Source organism: Scleropages formosus, chromosome 9 (assembly GCF_900964775.1).
Source record: "Scleropages formosus chromosome 9, fSclFor1.1, whole genome shotgun sequence".
Taxonomy (NCBI): Eukaryota; Metazoa; Chordata; class Actinopteri; order Osteoglossiformes; family Osteoglossidae; genus Scleropages; species Scleropages formosus.
Genome location: NC_041814.1, coordinates 3181155 through 3197581, shown reverse-complemented (window position 1 = coordinate 3197581; position 16427 = coordinate 3181155). Strand labels below are relative to the sequence as shown.

Here is a 16427-nt window from a genome sequence, read left to right as displayed (position 1 = left end):
TGTAAAGTTAAAAAAAAAAAAAAAAAAAAAAAAGGAAAAAAATCTGTTATGGGGCAGCACTTCAAAATCAGAATCTGAGATCAGCTGTACACTTTTGTTTATGCTTTTAACAGAGGTTCCACAGAAAAAGAAATGCAGAAAAAAAAATCTATTTGATTAAATATAGTGAATCATGTAGGGAGGAAGAGCTGGTGCAGAACAAGATCAGAAAAAAAAAAAAAAACAATCGACCAAAAACAGTAGCTAAAAATAAATACCACGGGGGGGGGGGGGGGGGGGGGGGGGATCAAAATTACATTTGCTTTAACTCAAGTATAATTACAAACATAAATATGGGTTTATATATTTTTATTATATGAAACAACATACAGACACTAGATATATTGGAGCTATGGTGCCTACTGGTGAGAAGGAGACTGAATATAAAAAAAAGAGAAAGTTGCTTCTGTCTGTTTGAGCCCAACCTTGTTCACACTCTGGTTCACACACACACCCACACACACACACACACACACACACACACACACACACACACTCACTCAGAGCCGCCGCTCTTCTTGTGATTCACTCACCACGGTTTATTAACAAGCAATATACAACTTAGGAGTCTCTCTTGTGCTGCAGCCTGGGGAGTTTCTGAGAGAGAGAAGAGCACAAAAAGCCACATCAGTTGGGCTTCAGAAAATGAAGCTGCCGGCCCAAGTCGTGTCAAACGTGTGAGAGAAACCGACTCTTAATGAATAAGGAGCGGAAAAAATGGTGACGACTGGTACCCCAGAGTTCAAGCTGGGACAGAACGTCAAAATAACGTGAGATTCATTACGAAGAAACATTTAAACATTAGAGTTGGTGTCATGGGAGTAAGTCACGTCACGTGGCTGTACCATCGGTCAGGTGCGTCCTTGGTGCTCTGCATGTCCTTGGTGTCCTCCGCCTCGCCGCCTTCCTCCCCCGCTGCCTCAAACGGCTCCTCCTCCTCGGCGCGAACGGCCTCCACTTCCGCGTCGTATTCGTAGGAATAGTAGGACACTTCAGCCACGGCGTCCGGCTCCTCTTCACCTGCACGGACAGAGACGGGCTGCGCTGTCAACGTCAGCAAGATCTCGCAACATGGACGTATCTGCGGGACAGCTGCGTTTCCGTCGCGTCTGAGTCTCTGGCTCAGCCAGCAGGAACTCGTTCGACCGACCTGCAGGGGTCATCGTATCCAAACAAAGTAGAGCTCGACGGGGTGGAAATACACTTACCATACCGAGTCCCTTTTTTCTGTTTTACCCCCTAATTTTACTCGATTCTGATGATGCTGAGCGATAACACCAGTAACCTAACAGCACGGCCTTAGAACAGTAACAAAATAAACCGAGAAAGCAGCTGCCAATACTTAAAAGGTCCGCTTTTCCGCTGCTATCCATATTTAACAGCCACACTTGCTCTCCCAGCGTAAGAATACAATATACAACCTGCCGGTTGAGTGCAGCGGGGGCTCTTTGCGCTCTGTTAAGGCCTGCGAGTAATTTCCGCCACAACGTGCTTTTAGCAGTTGCCCTGAAACAGTCCGTTTCGCCCCAGAACGCCATTCTCTGCAGGGGGCCTCCTGGCAGAGGGAAGCCTCATTAAGAGCTCCTGGGAACAAGTTGATGCAGGTACAGGCGCATTCTCCGTGACTGCAGCAAGCTTGCCTGAGCCTCCAGTCTCATCAGCGCACACACACACACACACACACACACACACACACACAGCGAAACTCACCTCCGACCGGCCCAAACCGGACGCTCCCATGTTTTGACGTCGCTCCCATACACGTTGCACACAACACTTACCACAGCTTATGCACAACACAAAAATGTTCCAGCTACCCCAGTTCTACTCAGGACAAACCTGCACTTTTATGATCTTTTGTCTCCCCGGGTTGAACAAATTTTAAATCCTAATGCAAGTGGTTGGGGGGGAAAAAACAACTTTGAAACGTTCAGGAAGGGACGGTCGGAGCCACCAGACGACTTGCTCCGGAGCACCGAATTCCTGCTTTCGGAGACCAGCTGTCACTCTCCGAGGTGTGCGATGTGAAACGACACACCCTTATCGTTCCTGCGATCGCATCACCTGTGCGCAGGCACACCGGAGTGACTCCTGGACCCCATCCCCCGCTTCACGAGGCATCGCTCTTCGCCACGTCGAGCCGACCGGGGCAAGCCCAAACAATCCCCCCGAGCAGACTCTTCCAGGCCTGATTAAACAGCTTTAGAAAGAAGAGCCTCGGTCGGCGGGGGGTCGGGGGGGGTGGGGCGTTAACGTTCTTCTCAAATTCACCCCATCGTCCGCGGAAAAACAACGTTTCCAGCGAACTGTCTCCACGTATCAAAGTAAACGGGATGAACTGATAAAGAAATACCATCTATGGCATGAATGTTACATATTCTGCCATTTCTCATGGTATCCAGCAGTAACGGGTGGAGCTGCGATGGCGGCGTACGCATGAGGAATGTCGGCGTATACCCACAGTCCGGTTGGCAAACTCATATTTTATTCATCTCGCTGCTGATGAGCAGCATCGCTTGTTCGTACAGTCAGGGTGTCGAATGTGAGCAGTTACCCCAGTGCTGCGGGTCCTTCCGCTCCCCAGCACGTCCATACGAACCGTATATGGAAATATGGAAATGATGTACTTGAGCTACGTGAGCTGTGGAGAAGAGGAGCAAGTGGCTTTAAGGTATACCTGTGTGCGTGTGTACGGTCTCCTGCGCTGGCAGGGCTCTGGTCACGGGCTCCTCTTCCTCAGTTGCTGGCTCCACTGCGCACAGAAATAAGAGCACAAAGTTAGACCCCCCTCCCCCGGACCAATCCAGCCTACGCCATCCCAGTGCTGAAGGCCACGCACAGAGAGGGCACGGAACAGTTTCTCAGCAAGACCCACCATTGCGAGGTGGAAGAGGTGATTTGTGGGGCCGGAGCCCATCGTCACACCACCGTTCGTGCGGCGCAGAAGGAGCAGTGGGCAGCAGAGCGGCTAGAGCTGCTGCCTTTGGATTAGAAGGTCATGGGTTTCAACACCGCCGGCTGTTACAGTACCCTTAAACAAGGTACTCACCCCGAATTGCTCCGACAAAAATGATCCAACTCTATCAACGGGTAAATCGTTGTAAGTCATTTCAGTGAAATGAATCAATGTGACCGTGGACTCTGAATATTGGAGAACATCTTAACATGGAGCTTGCACTTTTCGAAGCAGGGACATGAAGCTCTTCCACGAACACTTGATTCCTTCATGTTGAGCCTGAGCCAAGGTGGCTGTTGGTCGTTGTCCCATGAAGGAATGTGACCGGGGGGTTTCAAAGGTACAGTAAACAACCGCACTCTGTCATTTGGGCTGCCCTGTAATATAGCGGCGCGAGGCTGGGCTGGGCTGGGCTGGGCTAGGGGCGTGGGGGGTGCTTTTCCTCACTGTCCTTGTACAGCAAGTTGGGCAGCACCTGAACAGCTGTTTCCACACCCAGGCCAAGCTTGCCCGCTTTCCAAGAAGAGGGGAGACGGACGCGCCGAAAGACGCCTGCCTAGACAGATCCGGCGCTCTTTTCCCCGAGCGTCTTGCCCTGTGTCGCAGTCCTGCCGGCTGGGGGCCACCGAACCCATCCCCCCTTTCATTGGAATGGCCACAACAGTGTTCTAACCCCCAGGCTGTGTTCCAGCCAAACTTGACCCATTTAAAACACACACACACACTGTCTGAATCGCTTGTCCCATTCGGGGTCGCGGGGAGCCGGAGCCGGAGCCGAACCCGGCAACACAGGGCGTAGGGCCGGAGGGGGAAGGGACACACCTAGGACGAGATGCCCGTCCATCGCAAGGCACCCCAAGTGGGACTCAAACCCCAGACCCACCGGAGAGCAGGACCTGGTCCAACCCACTGCGCCACCACACCCCCCTCCATTTAAAACAGTTTCTCATAAATGTGGTTTCTTTTATCTGATTGCCTTCAGGTTTCTTAATACCCTCCACACCCGGCATGAGAACACAGTAAATGAACGATGACCAGTTTTGCTTAATTTTACACGTGTCACTCCAATTTTGCGCAAATGTGATGTGTCCGCTCCGATCTGGCCGGCCGAAGGATACCAATGGGTGACACTATAACGAAGAGTGTAGAATTCCAGATTTTAAGAGGACTCACACACACACACACACACACACACACACACACACACACACACACACACACACACACACACACACACAAGTGGTATCATTGCAGGTAAATGAGGTCTACACACCTTAAATTTCAAAAGAGGTAGTGACCAGGAACGAAGTTAGTTAAAATGTGTAACAGAGCGTCAGGTGGTCATTTATGTTTCATAATTGCTTTATAAATAATTATAACGGGCTGCCCAGTTTTGGCGAGGCAGAACGAAAATAGAAAGTCGTCCGGGAAACAAGCCGAGGGTTAACCCTCTAAGACCACATGTGGAAGTGAGTTTCTGAGGAACAGTAAGCTATGTGAAATTGAATATCGTACACTGCTAGGATTTAGTGCTGCTCTCATTCACCGTTGCATTTCACACATGCTCTGAATAATAGATAGATCAACAGTAAATGTTTCTCAAATGCAAAGGCTCTCTGTTCCACACAGTAATCTGCAGTAATAAGTGGCCTTTTATGCAAAGCATATTTTACTGTGGAAAAAATTATCGCCTGTTTGTGTGGTTTACGATGTTTTTTGTTTATGGCCTGAACTAGTGACCAGAGCGGTGGCTCATTGCTCAAACAGCAAACGTCAAACTGGATTTCTGTGTGAATGCAAAAAAAAGAAACGTTTATATCCGTGACCACATATTGCACGCTTCTGCTAGAAATAAATAATCATAAACAGAGATTTTTCATAATGCTGAATTTCTCACCTGCAGGACTGAGTCTCCACTCAAGCGTTAGAAACCCAGCGAAGAGACTCACAGGGATCTGGGTCACAGGTTTTTATCCTCTAAACAAGTTTTTTTTTTTTTTTTGCCTTGACACATTTTCCTCACTGAATTTATGAGTTAAATGCACACAACCGCGATTCTCCTCGGAATTTGTTTCGCGATGTTTGTAAAAAGAGGTCAACAACAGCAACCACCGTATTTGTAAAAACTTGCAAGTGAATCAACTTGCAGATGTTCTGGAAAAAGACAAAAAAAAAAAGAAAAAAAAATAGGCCAACAAGCAGAGACTGAGCAGGATGTCATGGGATCAGTAACAAGAGGTGGTGTCTTGCTTTGAGCTGACAACGTTTCTTCGCTGAAAAATACCATTTTACTTATTCAAAAAGCTCGAAACTCAAGATTGGTGCAATTAAGGCTACTCAAGGACTCAAAAAATGGAAACCACCCTCAAGGTGTAACTCTCTATATGCCCAGAGTGAGCTGTGCCCCCATCTGGCTAAGGGATGGAGATGGACGTACCTGGGGCGCACTGGGCCATGGGCACCTGTTCAATGCACGTCACATTCCGGCACGCGGCCACCTCCATCTGGCACCGGTTCTGGTAGATCTGCCCGTCGGACCCGCACACCGGCTCCCCGTCGTAGCCGCAGTCCCGGTAGCAGGCGCAGCGCTCAAACTGCTCCTCCTCCAAGCAGCCAAAGATGTCGTTGCACTGGTTCCCCTGAACAAACCCTGGGCCGCATAGAGTGGGGGGTGGTTAGGCTTACCGTTATGATGGCAAACAGTAATTCAGCTGGCCGCTGTCTCTGGCAAGTTATATAAATGAAAGGTGGCAAAAATCACTTAAGATCATAGTGAAAAGACCATTGAGGAGGTCAGTTCCTCAGTCACTATGATGTAAATCATGCCTACGATCAGTCAGCCTGAACCAACTGCTCTTTCGGCGAAAACTTCTTACATGACTTGTGCATTCGCCCAACGACGGCTAGCATTAGGGGCAAGTTGCTGGATTGCTCAAACCTCACCCGGGTGTGTCTGATCTGGTTGAAACAGGGACAATCTGGGCTCGTGGTGGGAAGGCTGCCGGGGCCTCGGTACCATTACCACCCCCATGATTACAAAATATGAGTTGCGACTTCTATCGGCAGCCCCACGAGCCACTGGCCTCCCTCTCTCCCTCCCTGCAGGTGGCAAGAGCAGCTGTCGGCCCGGCCGATGGAGCAATAAGCCCCCTTGGAGAGGAGCGAGGGAGGATGAGGCTCGCGTCAATTGGCTGCGCTTTGGGCACACGCGGAAAGGGACGGGACGGAGGGCCAGAGCCTCCGGGGAGCCGCTAGAGTGAGAGGGGCGTAAGCTGTCCCTCAGCGCCCCTGGGCCTGGGCATGGCCCCTTTCTGCAAACGCAGCAAGAGCCGACTGCGCGGGGTCCCGGCCTCCCAGGCAGGCCATCAAAACACTGTAAAAACAAAGCCAGGGTCATCGTAATGTTGCCGTGGCGATGATGGCAAACTTTGCAGTTTGTTGTAGCAACACCAGCCCTCGCATGTTATGTGTGTGCGTGCGCGCGCCGGAAACAAAACACATGGCGGGGCGGAAAAAAACACGGGCTGGCATGCATTCTCATGCAACGCTGCGTTTTTGCATCTTCTTTTCACAGCTTCAATGTGTGCTAACACACGCGAGGAGGCGGAAATAAATTCAAGAGCGGGAGCGCCACGCCGAATCCCGGAGAGCTCAAACCCGCGCTGGTGGGACAGCTACATTGTAGGGTTTTCCACGTCTCTTTTGACAGCGGATGAGCTCAACACTGAGAGGAAACACTGCATCGGTTCAATTCGGGAAGAAGGTAGATGGAAAACCCTCCAGGAAGAGATGGGGAGACCGGGTTTTGCGGCACTGTCCACCGAAGAAGGCAACGGCACCCCTCCTCGTGATGATCTAATGACAGTGGTCCAGGCAGAGGGAAAATGTGAGCGCTCACCTGTCCAGCGGTTCACGGAGCTCTCAACCTCGTTGCAAGTGGTGCCATCGCACAGCTCCCGGGCCAAGGGACTGCTCTCGCTCACATTGTAGAAGCGCGACGCCTCGAAGGCTGTGGACACAAGCGCCATCGGCAGCCTTAGCCACATCGCTGCTCAAAGTTCATTGGTCTTAAACACGCACGAATCCCTTGGTGTAAAATCATGCAAACGACAACGAGCCGCAATCCTTGGGCTGCTGTTGAACGTGGGCGCAAAGACGACAAACAGCCGGCGTACCTGGCTCGTAGTAGTCGTACACTTTGACAGGCATGGGTGCGGTCTTTCCCACAATAAACTCTCGCACAGCCTGGAAGCTCACGCACGTCATGCACTGACTGGGAATCTGCACGCAGGGGACGGGGGCACATACTTTACATGTGATTTCCTCAATCCCCCCCACTCAGTAAGTTGTAAAATCTGCACATTTTGTGATTCGGGGTACCAGGTAGCTCATTTTTTTGCCAAAGCAGTCACAAATACCTGACATAGTTGCAAACAGCCCTGGAGGAAGAGCATTAACAGGACCCATGGCTAGTTTAATAGTTTCCACACTAGAATGTAAAATGAGCAGCCTGGAGGGAGCGTCGAGGAGATGCATTCCCAAGCTGCAGCTGTTCGGTCATCGTTTACTATACTGACCGTATAAAAGGGGCTCACCTCATCGAAGTAGAAGAGAACTTTCCTCCCGTCCACTTCGTACCTCTTCAGACCGACCTTCTTGTCCATCAGCAGCTGAGAGGACCGATTAATGGGGAGCTCTTACACATGAGAGAATAACCTCAGACGATGAAACGAATTCGTAAAATAATCAATTGTACTTACCGGAGCCCTGCATGTCAGACAGAAAAGTAAACTAAAACGGTGTATAGTTATGGAGCAGCAGAAAAAGGACCGGTCTGATTAATTAAATTTTTGTTTGTCTCACCTGGAATTGCTTTCATTTTATCTGCGGTTCGCCGCTGATTTTCGATTAGCTTTTTTTTTTTTTGTCCAAGATTAAAAAAGATCGCCTGGATTTGGATCGATCCAGACGGGAACCACCACATGAACCGGCGTGCGCACGGGCGACCGACCGCGTGTGAGTGGTTTTGAGCATCTGCATACAGTGTTCATGTACAGATGTTCATTCAAGAAGAATGAAAGAATGCTGCAAGCTTCGCTCGCAGTCCTATATAACAGCCCCAGAGCGCGACACAAACCGGTGCTCGGACCAGCGTCCCGGTGCTCGGCTCACCACGCAGAACCCCCCGCCCCTCCTTCTTTGACCCCGTCAGTACTGAGCCAAGAAGAGCAGTGTTAAAAGGCGCCGGAAAGCTAAACCCGCATCTTTAACTACATATTTAACATGCGGCAGCCCTTCGATGACAAATAGCCAATGGGGAAAATAAACAAGGGCTGAAAGTGTTACCGGTGTCTCATTACGGCGATGCGTTCCGGGACAACGAGAGCGGCTCATTATGCTTCGGGTCCCGTATCACTTGAGAACTTTCCATAAATAAAGGCAAGAGCCCAACAGTTACAATATAATCAGCCGCACCAGCATCAATGAAAACAAGTAGACATGACTAAATAAGCAGGTCTCCACCTCATAAAGTGAGGAATGTAACTGGCCGAGGCAGTCCGGCAGCAATTAAAACGGAAGGCCGGTGGAGATGGCTTTGTGAGCAGAGCTTGTTAGTGGTTTTTAGCACAGGTCAAGACTGACATAACATAGGCCTGGAGGATGGGGGGGGCAGCGTACAGCTCACCCGACTGGGAGGGCTTTATGAAGAGGGGACTGCAGGGGTTGTGGAGCCCATAACTCTGCGGTAATGAGCAACTAGCAGTTGACAAGAGAGCGGGGAGGCGACCTAAACTGACCTCTCACCTTCATTCACAGACCCGGGCTCCGCTCCCCTGTCACGGCGAGAGAGACACCTCCGTCTTGCCCCAGGCTTCTCCGGGCCTGGCTGCCATTCTTGGCTGCCTGTGGTGTTACTGGCCCGAGGAGGGTCTATACTTCCCTGCCCTGCCTCCCCCCCCGACACACGGGAGCCCCCGTAATGACACTCGGGCACATGTATCCAGGGTCCACTGGCTCTCTATAAATACAGCAATAAATGGCCCTTTTAACAATATTTACCAGCACACGTACAAGGCCATACACACACACACACACACACACACACACACACACACACACACACACACACACACAGAGTTCACCCCACTTAGATTTAACCCCCGCCCCCAAAGTGAAAAACTGCTTTAAACAAAGAAGCTCTTAGTGAGGATCCCAAGCTGGCATTCGATGGAAAGTTTCCATTTAAAAAGGCCCAACAACGAGCCTTAGAGCGAGTAAACAAACAAAAAGTCATTATAAGACAAACTGAGGTGTTCAGCAGTTCGCCGAGCTTGGCATTTAGATTGCGAACGTTTCATCGCCAGTCGAGGTGACATCATCAGTGCACAAATTGTGTGGACTGGTATAAGACAAATGCCTGTATAAGGGTGCGCACCAGAGACCTGTTGAGCACCACAGGTAAATTCTCCCAAAAGCTCATGCTCTTGACCGCATAGCTGCCATACGCAATACCAGGGAGAGAAACAACTGCAGAGAACAGAGGGGGGATGGGGGGTCTGTCGAGAGAATAGTTCAGCCGGAAAACAGGAGGAGGCTGATGCATTCCACGACACGCTGCCTCCTCTCAAATTGTCTCCAGATGTCCATGAGATGTGCCTGTCCGTCTGGGGGGACGCAGCGAAAGGGAGCCGGTTCTCTGTCACTGCTGGGGACAGCTTCACCTCCACGATAGAAACCCTGGTTGGGACACGGTGCTCGAAAGACGGACACACGAGTGCGACTGTGCCTAACCCGGTGGAAAAGCCACGCGCTGAAGAGATGTGATCCGAAGCACAACGCAAACCCGGAGACGTCTTTCAGTTTCCCAGCCATGACTGTATACGTGAAGAAGATAAGCAGCGGGAACGAGCGACGTGCGACCGACTGACTCGTGACACTCGCTATTTTTGGGAGAAACTCGATCGCGGTCTCCGAAACAAATATTTATGCAACTGCTTGTGGGATTCATCAAGCTTGCATCATAATTACTCACCTTCTCTAGGCTCTCCACATCGGCACGGAAGCCAGAGAGCAGCGGGACCTCCAAGACGGCCATGTTGGAGGAGCCGGAATGGAGCCACCTGGAGAAGCAAATGAAGGAATGTGTGACGCCCTCACCCCCGCGCTAAGCAGACAAACCTGCACACATCGGGGAACATGGGTATAAAGGGCTGCACTAAACACACCGCCTCGTGGAACCTCAGTCGAGCATACCGCAAACCCAGAGCCAACGCATTCTCCACGAGTTCCACGATGCTCCTGTTTCCTTGCCTCCTTTCCCCATGTCTTCGTCTTCTTGGTTCCCGACCCACGGCTTTTCTCCTGGACCACGACTTTCGGATTCCCTCCCTGGTGACCTACTGCCTGTTTTTGACTACGTTTCCTCGCCTGTCCCTTGTAAGCCCACGTCTCTTGAAAAACAAGTGCACCTGCAATTGGGTCCGTCGCCTCTCTGCCGGTCGCCGAACATGACAGAATGAACGCCTACAGCCTGGGGGACACCTGCCAATGGCCTGCTCCCATCATATAACAAATAACATTATCCCTTATATAGTCATATAACCATCCTGCTATCACATTTATGACACTGTTTACACTCTCAACATTTATTTACTTAGCAGACACTTTTCTCCAAAGCAACTTCCAACAAACTCTATGTAGTGTTATCATCCCACACACCTTATTCACCGTGGTGACTTACACTGCTAGATACACTAATTACACTGGGTCACTCATCCACACATCAGTGGAACACACACACTCCCTCTGTCACTCACACACTGTGGGTGAACCTCAACAGCATGTCTTTGGACTGTGGGAGGAAACCAGAGCAAACCCATATAGACACAGGGAGACCATGCAAGTTCCACACAGACTGAGCGGGGACCAAACCCACATCCTTTCACACAACCCAGGCGCTGTGAGACAGCAGCACTACTCGCTGTGCCCCTGTGCCGTCAACAAAATGCTCGTGTGCTCTTAAGCTATAATGGTGTTTCCCAACATGGCTTATGATATCACCTTATGTGTCATTATGCGTATTTTGAGGTGGTTCTCTAATAAGGCTGTACCCTACTTAGCCTGGCACCCCCTTCCCCCCCCATGCTTCTGGGATAAACTCTGGACCAGTGGTTAAGAAAAGTAAACGAGCACATGGCCAAGTATTAGGAACTTGTCACTGAGGGCAGCGTCAGTATTCTGGCATCTTCCGAATTTTCAGCGATACACTACTAACAGGCATGACTAAACATCAACCAACATTTTCCACCTCACCCACTTACTTTGATCCTTCATCTCACAGAGAACAATCGAGGGGTGCTGAGAGCACCAGGAAGTCAGAGCCTATGTAATTCAGCATAAACTATATATAACGAGGGGATGCAGTGGTGCAGCGGGATTGACCAGGTCCTGTTCTCTAGTGGGTCTGGGGTTCGAATCCCGCATGGGACGCCCTGCGACAGACGGGTGTCCCGTCCTGGGTGTGTCCCCTCCCTCTCCAACCTTGCGCCGTGTGTTGCCGGGTTAGGCTCCGGTTCACCGGGACACGTGGTTTCAGGCAGTGCGTGTGCGTATAATGAGTCTCCGTGTTGTCAGGGGAGAAAAGGCTTTGTTTGTTTCCTGTCCTTTTTAAAAAAAAAAAAAAATATTCAGAAATAAATGTGCTTGCTTGCTTATTTATATATATTATATATATATACGGTATATATACACACACACACACACATTTTCAGAACCGCTTGTCCCATACGGGGTCACGGGGAACCGGAGCCTACCCGGTAACACAGGGCGTAAGGCCGGAGGGGGAAGGGGACACACCCAGGACGGGACGCCAGTCCGTCGCAAGGCACCCCAAGCGGGACTCGAACCCCAGACCCACCGGAGAGTAGGACTGCGGTCCAACCCACTGCGCCACCGCACCCCCCGGTATATATATTTAAATGCATTAATTAATTAATTCCTTCTGTGATTTAAGTCTTTGTCCAGTTCCTGTCTCTCTCAGCACACTGTTATACTGTATATACGTTGCTGTGGCCTTGTGCAATTTCCTTTGGGATTAATACTGGAACCCACTGCTTTCAGTTATACCCTCCAGGATCTAAATAAATGTACAATGTGGTAAAACCAATGTGCTGCTGGCGTGTGAGCCTTCCCCGCCTTCCCCTGCACCTGGCACAGGCTTCTAGCGTGACGCGGTAGTCCAGGTGGTCCTGATGGGCAGACGGGTCCTCGTCGTCGGCCGGAGCCCTGCGTCTGCGACTCAGTTCCGAGCGGTTATCGGCCCGGGAGCGGGAGCGGGGGGTGGGGCCACGGGACGACTGGGAGGGGTGGCGGTCTGGCCGCGGTTCCCTCAAGTCCACCGTGAGCTGGAAGGCGGGTTTGGCCACCGGGTCGGGAACGTTGTAGGACACGTCGATCTGGAGAAGGAAACCCCCATGAGGCATGATGAGAGAAGCAGTAAATTCTTTCATGACCCTTTGCAGGCTAGTATGGAGAAGGCCAGACGGGAGCACTGGCTTCGAGTGATTTCATGATTTATTGAGTGGCCGACGATCAATGGTGCAGTAACGCCCTTTTCCATACACTCGTCTTAATATGCTTATTTACTTACTTCTAGTCATTGTCTAGATGGCGGCACTCTCTAAGAGACGGCTTGTAGTGTAGTGACTGGGACTACTGTCTTGGGACCCAAAGGTCATAGGTTTGATTCTCACCACTGGCTGTAGTACCATTAAGCAAGGTACTTACCCTGAGTTTCTCAAGTGAAATGACTAGCTGCATAAATGGGTAAATAACTATGAATACCTCACATTTATTTATTTAACAGACATTTTTCTCCAAAGCAACTTCCAATGAACTCTCTGTAGTGTTATGAGACCACACACCTTATTCACCATGGTAACTTACACTGCTAGATACACTACTTACACTGGGTCACTCATCCATACATCAGTGGAACACACTCTCTCTGTGTGAACCTGAACAGCATATCTTTGGAGTGTGGGAGGAAACCAGAGCACCCAAAGACTTACACTGCTAGAGCCACTACTTACAATGGGTCACTCATCCATACATCAGGGGAACACACACACTCTCTCTGTCACTCACACACTATGGGGGAACCTTAACGGCATGTCTTTGGACTGTGGGAGGAAACCAGAGCACCCGGAGGAAACCCACACAGACACAGGGAGAACATGCAAACTCCACACACACTGAGCAGGGTTCTTTTTTCAGGTCCCGTTGTACATATGCTGCTGTAGCCTGTGCATTGTCCTTCAGGATTATTAAAATTCTTGTTCATTTTTTTATTCATTATTCATCCGTAACACAGGTGGTCTTATGTTGTGCGCAAAATTATGCAATCATTTAAGATCACCATGTCGGTGAGGTTCAAACAACGCGAGGGAAAGCCCTAGTGCGGTACCCTCCTTCCCAGGCAAGACAAGCCGATGTACCGTGCGTCTTTCGTCTGTCCTCCCAGCCGCGTCACCGCTGGACCACGCACGGCAGCGGTAGGCAAGGATGCCACTGCAGGCAAGCGAAGCTGAGCCCTTCCTCCCTGTTCTTCATTAACAGCTCAGTTCTGATCACCGCTACTAAGTTTCCACTCCAGCGACATATAGTAACACAGTCAGTGTGCTGGGCTCATGAAGACTATTCCCTTCGATAACCTTCACCCACACCGCAAATGAGACGAGTATGCCAACTAATGTCTCGGAAGCCTTAGACAGAACAAAATTATTAGCCGCTGCATAAAATATGCATCAGGTATGTGCAACGCAAAGTTAGAATTGACTCCGCTGCTTAGAGAGCACATTTGTGCGGCTTCTTTCAGAAAACCACAGGCCCATTTTGTTCTCGATTGGGAAACGAAGGAAACTCAACCTGCAGCTGTTTTTGTACCCTGGCTTCAAAGAAACTTTTGTTTTTAGTAACAAGCTTCAGGGAAATAAGGCATCCCATCCAGGGGGTCCAGATAATTGAAATGAGCAAATCTCCCTGTAAGGGGGGTGCAGCGGTGCAGTGGGTTGGACCGGGTCCTGCTTTCCAGTGGGTCTGAGGTTCGAGTCCTGCTTGGGGTGCCTTGCGATGGACTGGTGTCCCGTCCTGGGTGTGTCCCCTCTCTCTCCAGCCTTTCGCCTGTGTTGCCGGGTTAGGCTCCGGCTCCCCGTTACCCCGTATGGGACAAGCAGTTTCAGATTTTGTGTGTGTGTGAAATCCTGCTGTACTATTGCTGAAATTTTACCGAAATAATGTCACCAGAACTAGAAAGTACGACCATGTAACACTGGTACTGAAATCGCTGCATTGGCTCTCGGTTATGTCACGCGGAACACAAGGAGCTGGGATGGCTGAACCCAAGTGCAGCGTTGCTCGTCTGAAGTTGAGGGAAGAGGCAAGTTCTCAAAACCAGGGACGGGCGAAGGGTCGGTCGATCGGCGAACGGGACGGGAACGAGGATCCGTGGACGTGGTCGGAGAACGAAGCAAGGAGTCAAAAAACCGGAGATCGTGAACAGAGAATAGAGTGTGTGCGCAAAGTGACGCGAGGAAGGGCGGTTGTCCCAGACGAGATTCCGCAACGGTACGGGAGCTGAAGAGGGTCTTTATAGGGTGAGCGATTACTTAGGAGCTAGTGCGGAGTCAGGTGTTGTGGGCATGGACGTGACAGGTTACATTTAAAATTGATTATAAAATCCTACTTTTGACCTATAAGGCAGTACATGGCATTGCTCCGGCTTTGTGAGATCGTTGATTCTTATATCCCGGGACAACATCATCGTTCACTGGATGCAGGTTACATGAAAGTACCTGTGATCAATAAGACCTCAGGAGGAGGTCGTGCCTTTAGCTACAGAGCACCTAAACTATGGAATAGTCTAACAGTTCCTGTCAGAAGTGCCTTGTCTATCAGTCTTCAAATCCAGACTAAACACGTTTAATCGGGCATCCACAAAATTTAATTCCACTTGGCTGTATTTCAGTTGCAAGGGGGCGCGGAGGCGCAGTGGGTTGGACCAGGTCCTGCTCTCTGGTGGGTCTGGGATATGGATCCTGCTTGGGGTGCCTTGCGACGGACTGGCGTCCCGTCCTGGGTGTGTACCCTCCCCCTCCGGCCTTCTGCCCTGTGTTTCCGGGTTAGGCTCCGGTTCCCCGCGACCCCGTATGGGACAGGCGGTTCAGAAAGTGTGTGTTTCAGTTTTTCCCACCTCTCTATCAAAACATATTAAAGTTCAAGTTATACATTACTAACAATTTCTTTTTGTTGAGCATTGTTCCCCTACAATAAGACCTGATGAGGCTGGCCGGCTGTTACAGTAGCACCCCATGCTGACTGAGGATGATGATCACCCCAGCCAGACCCCTTCGCTCGTCTACTTCAGCTTGCTTAGTGGTCCCGCGCATGAAAAGTAAAGCACGGAGGTTCTCGGTTCCGGCTCCGTTGTGGCGGAATGACCTTCCCTCTCACTCAGAACTGCGGAAACTCTGTCTGCATTCAAGAAGGGTCTGAAAACTCACCTTTTCCGGACCCATTTCGCCCAAGACCTCTCCAGCTCATATACGGTGTAAATATTCATGCGCCCTAACTTCGTGAGCATCCCCAAATAAGCCTTTATTCAGCCGCTACCCCGGCATTGTATTTGCTTGTTTGTGTATCTTATAATATTAAAAAAAATTGGTAGGAGGGTCTCAGGATTTGTCTGTCCTGTGTTTTATTTTTTATGCACCTACTTGAACAATGAACATCGGTGCAGCAAGTGGAAGGTAACAAACAACAAACTAGGTTTACTTGAGAGTCACATGTCTGCAGCCATGTCTTTCGCTTAATTTAAAGCATAAATTGTACTTTTGCTGAGATGAACATCGCTTTGGACAAAAGCGTCTGCTGAATGAATAAATGTAAAATCAACCGCAGTGATGGACGGGACGTACCTTGCTGAACTGGGAAATCAAGCCATCATACAGCAACAATGCCATTGTTACCTGTAAACTGACTTTGAAGTCCTATGTAATCTCGAATGCCCAGGAGGGGTGGGCAACCACTGGCACTTGGACCCCCAGAGGTTTTTTTTCTCCCTCGACTTTCAGTTGGGAGTTTTTTTGTTCCTTTCCTCCCTGGCTAGTAGACATACTTATAGCTTTGTAAAAGCGCACGCGCGCGCACGCGCGCACACGCGCGCACACGCGCGCACACGCGCACACACGCGCGCACACGCGCACACGCGCACACACTTTCAGAACCGCTTGTCCCATATGGGGTCACAGGGAACCGGAGCCTACCCCCTAATACAGGGCGTAAGGCCGGAGGGGGAGGGGACACACCCAGGACAGGACACCAGGCCATCGCAAGGCACCCCAAGCGGGACTCGAACCCCAGACCCACCGGAGAG

General features: G+C 50.4%; 1 protein-coding gene across 1 annotated transcript in view; it reads right to left on the bottom strand.

Moving 5' to 3' along the window:
• Positions 1–282: 282 nt before the first annotated feature.
• cpamd8 (C3 and PZP like alpha-2-macroglobulin domain containing 8) overlaps positions 283–16427 on the bottom strand; it is a 57357-nt gene continuing 41212 nt past the window's right edge. The window contains exons 35-43 of the mRNA XM_018728033.2: positions 12203–12450; positions 10029–10116; positions 7591–7665; positions 7171–7276; positions 6894–7004; positions 5433–5645; positions 2717–2791; positions 885–1059; positions 283–636 (exon numbers count right to left, since the gene is read on the bottom strand). Of these exons, the coding sequence (XP_018583549.1) occupies position 636; positions 885–1059; positions 2717–2791; positions 5433–5645; positions 6894–7004; positions 7171–7276; positions 7591–7665; positions 10029–10116; positions 12203–12450 (1092 nt within the window). The 3' untranslated portion in view covers positions 283–635. The remainder of the gene's footprint in view (positions 637–884; positions 1060–2716; positions 2792–5432; positions 5646–6893; positions 7005–7170; positions 7277–7590; positions 7666–10028; positions 10117–12202; positions 12451–16427) is intronic.